Genomic DNA, 7,155 nt, shown 5'->3' with positions numbered 1-7,155 from the left:
AGCAAAAAAAATTAAAGGAGTGGATGTTTGTTACTAACCTTAAAGCAAAAAGATCAAGCCATTCTTTAAAATTCAAGCACTAGCTTCATGGTGAAGAGCAGCCGCAACAATGGAGGAAAGGGTCCAAACGCACGTCTCTGTTCTCGGGATGGAAGAGAGGAGGAGGGAGAGGACGGCTGTAGCCTTTTTGTGTTGTAGGCTTATCACCATCGGTTCTTAGCTAGAACCGACAGTGATAGAGCCCAATTATTGTCGGCTCTTGGCTTAAACCGGCAGTGATGAGTGCCCGCCAAAACACTGCCGGTTCAGGCCACAAACCGACAGTGATGTGGTCCTTCACTGCCGGTTTTAGCTCAGTCCCAATTATTTTTTTATTTTTAAGCTCGTAACCGATAGTGAAGGTACATCACTGTCGGTTCTCACAAATTCGACAGTGATGATGCCGGCAGTAATGTACAAATCTAGGTTCCATCTCCGGCAGAACCATACGTGCCTAATCCTTGTATATTCAATGTAGCATCAGATAATTATATTTTTTCCTATCTATTTCTCATAAATTTAAGCAACAATTTTCTACGTGAGATGCATACGTGTGGACACGTGCCATAAATCCACGATAAGTATCCACGGCTGCTCTACGGTGATCGCCTCCGTTGGATTTTGGTTAGCAGCGGGCAACCTCTGTCTCTATCTTAAAGTTGAGTTGAAGATAAAAGTTTAAAGATCTAAATGCGCTTTGATAGTTTATGGATCAAATCGAGTCCAAAATACAAAGTTTAAGGACTGAAAGAATCATCTTCGTAGTTCGAGGATGAAATTGAGTCTAAAAGTGGAGTTTGAGGACTAAAACAGTTGTTTTGAAAGTTTAAGGATGAAACTGAGCCTCGACTAATAGTTTAGGGACCAAAACGACTATTTTGCCCGTGTTTTTTATAGGATTTTGCCTGTGTTTGAGCGTGGTCAGCACGAATATTCGCTGAAATTCTTACATGATGCTTCTATGTGCCAACAATGTTAGCTTCTGACGATCATGACAAGTAAAAAAAAAAGAACCCTATCTAAACACTAATCTCCGCACACGGTGCCGTACGCATGCAATTTCCGTGTGCTTGGCACGATCCAATCGTCATCGTCAGTTGCGTGCAGGAACGGAGTAAATCAAGTGGCAATCACCACTAATCCACCCATACTTTTTTATGTACTCCTATATGATGACAATAAATAATAACAACATAGCAAAGATGACGAGTGCCACCGGACGACCGTACTTATAGAAAACACCATTGGCTAGCTGCAGTTGAACGGGAAGCTTATCAAACGGTCAACTCATATGATGAGGTCATCAAATATGTAATAATCTTCTTGCTGATGGGTTAAATATAATAATCTCTCTACCCCTTCACTAAACATGTAACCCCAATACACTTTCAGGTTAAATTGCTCGATCTCGACAACCAACTTCATCGGCACCAGTGGTCAATATATCAAGTGACGAAAGTGTATTTGACGTTTTTTTTTTACAACGGCGTGGCCTCGGAAACATAACTTTAACCTCTGTTTTCTGTTGTATAAGGTGAAAAGATCGTAATGGGTTTGTGGTTTTATGAAACCACTCGGTTTCCAATATAAAATTATGCATATGATCTTTAATCTTCTTAAATACTTTAAAAGTTACTAATTATAATCAATGTTTAAAACTTGAGTTAATTCTTGTGTCCAAAATATTGAGTACATGCAAACCGGAGGAAGCTAAGCTACTTTTGCTAAGCTCTCCTTGCTTAGTTGGCACTAACAACAAGAAACTTGCCCATCCAGGAGAGCTAAATTGGCTCTCTCACACCAGCAAGAAAATTCTTGCCAGCATAGAAATCAAGGTGTCCTTGCCAACTAACCAAGCAAACTATCTGTTGCAAATCATTGCTAGGCAAGGCTATATAGTACTGAGCAAAGGTACCAAGCAGGCATGAGAATTCGATATTATGCAGCTCCATAGTTATGCAGCTCCATAGTTAGGAAACAAGTATGCTCCTTCATTAGTGTGAACAACGCTACAAATTTAAATAAAATAAATGAATATAATTGCCATGAACACACGTTGCCGAAAAGATTTCCACTAAACAAACGAAATTCTACGGCGTACAAGGACATCCATCCATATTGATCACAACCACAGCAACACACCTGGTAATTTTCCAAAGCAGATTTTGTTCACAATGGAAACAGAGCCAGGAAAGTTCTCTACAGGATGACATGGACTACTCATCTTTAAGAAATTAATTAATTAATTCCTCGATTATATATAATAAATAACTTAGTTTAATTATTATATCACAATGGCCATTCACCCCTAGTATAAAAGACCGTCGCTCTCCCTTGTCTGCCGAGCCTCCCCTAATCATATCATACGAACAAGAGGAGAGGAGACCACGTCGTCCTCCGCTTCTCCGCGCAGGGGTTGCGCGCCACCAACTCCAAAGAAGACAGCAGCGATCGAGCTTGCCTGAAGCAGCAGCAGCCATGGCGGCCACCATCCCATGCCCGGGCGCCACGGTTTACCTACTCTGCTAGCTAAGCCCTCCGCGCGCCCTCTGCCCGCCGTTGAACCGGCCGGCGATCGAGAACAACAGCACTTATATATAGGTGCACCACAGCACTTATATATACGTGCACCTGCACTCGCGCGCGCCCGGCGACGTACGATCGGCGATGATGGTGATGGGCTACTTCCGGTCGACGACCAAGTCCGCGACGTCAGCAGCGGGCGGGAAGAACAAGAAGAAGGCGAAGAACAGCTGTGCGCCGGCGCGAGAGGAGGCGGCCGGGCTCCGGGAGGCGCTGCTGGACCAGCCGGCGGCGGCCGCGGCGGAGGGCGGCGTGCCCAAGGGCTACTTCGCGGTGTACGCCGGGGAGGAGTCCCGCCGGTTCGTCGTGCCCACGGGGTACCTCCGGGAGCCGGCGTTCCGGGACCTCATGGAGCGCGCCGCCGACGAGTTCGGCTTCGCGCAGGCCGGCGGCCTGCGCGTGCCGTGCGCCGAGGAGGACTTCGAGGACCTCCTGCGCCGCCTCCACCGCAAGAACGGCGGCGCCGCCTCCGGGAAGGGGAAGAAATAAAGCCGTCGGCCGGCCGGTAGCTTTATGACAACACCTAGGTTCCTTCTAGTTTGTAACAATTTGCTTGTTGACGTAGGATGCGGTTCTTGTACATAATGCAAGCTAACAAGCAGCCACATGCATGCATGGTAGCGTAGCTCTGAATGCATGGTGTGTTGATTCACTCACTGTTGCTTCCGTGAACCGTGGAGAAAGAGTACACAGACTCAAGGGGTGTTTGGTTCCACCTGCTAAACTTTAGTCGCTGTTATCGGATGTTTAGATACATACATAAAGTATTAAATATAGACTATTTACAAAACTAAATGCACAGATTGAGACTGTTTTGCGAGACAATTTTTTTAAGCCTAATTAGTCCATGATTTGATAATGTGGTGCTACATTAAACATATGGTAATGATGGATTCATTAGGCTTAATAAATTCGTCTCGTGGATTACTAACGGATTCTGTAATTTGTTTTTTTTATTAGTATCCGAACACTCCATGCGACACCCCATGCGACACATCTAAACTTTAGTCACCGCATCAAACACACCCTTACATAGAACTCCTCGGGGGAATTGAGCTATTTATTTATTTATTTTACGGAGTACGTCTGAAACTTTGTGAGATTCGATTCAAATTTCGACGTTTCAAACAGTCCGTACGAGATATGCGTTTTGTCTGCTTTTAGAATGATGAGATCGTGGAGATTAGGAGAAGAGAAATATGTAGAAAGACGATAGGGCTTTATTTCTTCAGATCATGTTGTGTTTTTCTGATTAGAGGAGCAGTCATCTTCAGAGGATGAATCCTTGTCTTGTCATGCTGTTCTTATTCTTACAGAAACCGAAAAAAAGATTTTTTTTTTCTGGATTTATACTATTTTTTCATCTTATTACAAGCTTGATTTATTTGGTTGGTTGGAGACCTGTGATGATGGGGGTAGTGTGTCTCTCCATCTCTCCATATTCACATTCATCAATTCTTAGTGATGGACTCTTACCTCTGTTCCATACTTGCGCTAAAACTGAACATGGACCCTGCAAATGGGACATCACTAGTTAATGCAGATTGTTGCTTACAGAAATGAATACTGATCGATCGATATAAATCAAACAGATCTGGATCTGAATGTCCGTTACTTCATTCTGAAATATAATAGTAGCATTGAGCAATGTCCGGAAGATGAGCATGCAAGACTGGGCTGCACATTTGAAAATATAGTCACTCACTTACAAGAACAGCAATGCTGTCTCTTTATCTGGCTCTCTGCTGGAGATTGATTGCACTTGTCAACACTCAACACTGGGAAATGCTGGATGCAGGATTTCAGGTAGTCTGCTGCAAGGTAGGCACGTCCATTTCAGAACAGACCAATGATCTACCTCAGAGCAGAAGTAGACCAATCATTGTACTTCCTCAGACTTGGAGAGAGCTTCAGCCTGATTTCCTGTTCCTCGGTGTCTTCTGCAGAAACATGTTTCAATGCCGGCCCTACTTTCTTGCCCTGGCAGAACACACTACTGAATCCAATGATAAAAAGTTCAGTGGTAGTAGCACATTGAAAGTGCACACTGATTCATTGTTTACCAATCTATCGTTTTTTGCTTCAGAGATTTAACAAAAAGTTGGGCTGATTCACACGTAGATAACCTGGTTTTTTCAGGAACCCAAGATTCAGGTGCAGATGCAGAAGATCCCATCATGTGTCGTCGATGTGAGAAGCCAGGTGCGCTTGCCAATTTGCCATGTGAATATGTACGAAAAATCCTTTGTTTTGTTGCAAAGCCTAACATTATGTGAGGCATGGTGGTTAGAATATGCCGACAGAATCACATATTAAGAATGCAGTGCAGTATGCAGAGTACAATGCGTATCTCATGAACCAAAGTAAACAAAAGATCTTTTCCAACTCTCCCTACGTCTGGATCGAAACAGTAGATGCCCTGCATTCATAAAAAGTTACAAACAACGGCAGTTTACTCCTATATATATTTGTACCAAACTTTTGCGAATTATTACTGTTAACCTAATCTTTAAGCAGCTAATCTTCCACTTGCACTCTGTAGTGTGGATTCAGACTTGCAGTGCTAAGGGAAGCTAAACGATGGCACATGCTCAAGTTGACTAGATCCAGCTTCTGCAATGCTCATCTTCTTGGTTTCAGCTTGTAAGGAAAAAAAATGCAGATACAAGAATTGCATGAGCTCGGTGTGGAAAAGAATTGCATGAGCTGTGACAGTGGCAATGTGGCATAAACCATCAGAAGTTGCAAGATCAAAGCTTTGTTTGGTTTATCTTACATTAGATCCTTGTTCTCATCAGCAAACTAAAAAAAAAATCCTACATCTCCTCCCATCGTTGTACAGATTATAGATCTTATCGGTGCAGTACAATGCAACCTCTCCTCCTTTCTTCAGAAAAAAAAACCAAGAAGAAAGAAAGAAGCAACCCAAGAAAGGAGAGAGGAAAAAAACAAAGAAAAAAGAGACTCAGAGCAGAGCATTGAGACGAGAGCGAGGCCTTGGATTCATGGCCTTGTCGCCGTCTCGTGGTCTCGTGAGCTGTCATCTGCAGAGGATCTCGGTGTCGGAGGAGCAGGAGCAGGAGCAGGAGCAGTCGCACATGGCGGCGGGCTCCTTCTTCCTGCCGCCCTGCTGCACGAGACGGAGGATGCCCTCGAAGGACTCGACGTCGCAGGGGATCCGGAGCGCGCCCTCGTTCCGGAACCCGAACTCCTCCTCGGCCTCCCGGAGCAGCTCCGCGAACGCCCAGTGGCCCAGGTACTCGGTGGGGATCACGAACCGCCGCATCTCCTCGCCCACGTACACCGCGAAGGAGCCCCTCGGCACGCTGCTTCTCCCGCCGCCGCCGCCGCCCTTGCCGCCGGACGCCGCCGAGGGCGTCACAGTGGCCAGCTTCTTCCACTTCTTGAGCAGCTGCTGCAGCCGCACGACGTCCCGGATCTTGTTGCTCCCGCGCCCACCCTGATGCTGCTGCTGGTGCTGCACCTGCTGGTACTCTTCCATTGCCGCCGACGAGCTAGTAATGCTAATGCCTCGACGGATGCGTTCTTGCTCTGGTAGGCGGGGTAGTGGTAGTGGAGGACCCGGAAGGGCGGAGGGGCGAGAATATATAGGAGGGCGGGGAAGTTGGAGGAGGGAAGGGATCGCCGGTGCGCCGCAGCAGAGCAGAGCAGCCTGCTCGTGACTTCTGAGCCTCTTCACCATTGTTTGTGTTCAAATCGATGGAAGTTCTGGTTTTTTAATTTCTTTTAATGATTAGTTTTCGGGAACGGAGTTCTGCTTTTTTATTCACGAATAATTCGATCCGCGCGTAATGTTTCTTTTATCTTTTCACACTCGCTCATTCTTCGCCATTCGTTTATGAAAATCGTGCAGTAGCATTTTCAAAACTTTTATTACCACTAACTAGCAGAACTGAAGCAATGTAAAGTTACCGAATGTTATTTATGCCCCGTTTGGTAGAACTGTGATCGCCTCTGATGGCTCCTCTGTTCACTATAGTAAAAGGCTGGTTTTACCGCTCATCTCAAAATAAGCAAGGAGCAGAAACAGTGCTAAATGGGGTCTTAGAGTAGGGATGTGTATTTTGACATCAAAATTAGCCTGATGCAATGTAAAAACCATGTTCCTGATTTTTCTTTACCCTTTACTGCATCTATTGGCAATGGCAACTGAAACATTTTTACATCTGAATTTCTGAACAAAGCAAGCCAGAGACAGGACTGAGTGACCTCACTGTAATGGAGCTGAACTTGCATGGTCAATAACTCAATATATATCATGTCCAAGTTATGAGTATGGAGATTAATTGATGATCCCATGCATGCATGAACTAGCTACCAACTGTGGTCTCCTCACCTCTGTAGCTCTGCTGGTTGTGATGTCACTGATGTGGAAAAAATGTGAGTAGATGTTCAGTTTTCCTCCCTTGATTTCAGTAATGCTATGGGTCACCACTGAAGTTTGTTGTACTAGAATGTAATACTGCTCATGCTGCATGCATTCCTGCCCCTGTTTTGGTGAAAGGGTCTTCT

At 45.1% G+C, this 7,155-nt stretch overlaps 1 protein-coding gene and 1 pseudogene across 1 annotated transcript; one reads left to right on the top strand and one right to left on the bottom strand.

Annotated features, from left to right (window-relative positions):
- Positions 1-2,408: 2,408 nt before the first annotated feature.
- Positions 2,409-3,402, top strand: LOC136522648 (auxin-induced protein 6B-like). Its single transcript, XM_066516459.1, has one exon. It carries the CDS (start codon positions 2,707-2,709, stop codon positions 3,109-3,111), a length of 405 nt encoding a protein of 134 aa, XP_066372556.1. The 5' UTR covers positions 2,409-2,706; the 3' UTR covers positions 3,112-3,402.
- A 2,021-nt stretch (positions 3,403-5,423) lies between these two features.
- LOC136523130 (auxin-responsive protein SAUR64-like) lies at positions 5,424-6,325 on the bottom strand (annotated as a pseudogene).
- Between the last annotated feature and the right edge of the window lie 830 nt (positions 6,326-7,155).

Source organism: Miscanthus floridulus, chromosome 18 (assembly GCF_019320115.1).
Source record: "Miscanthus floridulus cultivar M001 chromosome 18, ASM1932011v1, whole genome shotgun sequence".
NCBI classification, from domain to species: domain Eukaryota; kingdom Viridiplantae; phylum Streptophyta; class Magnoliopsida; order Poales; family Poaceae; genus Miscanthus; species Miscanthus floridulus.
Note: the sequence above shows the minus strand (reverse complement) of the source record. Positions and strands in the feature narration are given on the sequence as shown.

What these genes read in the sequence shown, in the direction of transcription:
- LOC136522648 (XM_066516459.1), top strand. Translation starts at nt 2,707, where the DNA reads ATGATGGTGATGGGCTACTTCCGGTCGACGACCAAGTCCGCGACGTCA.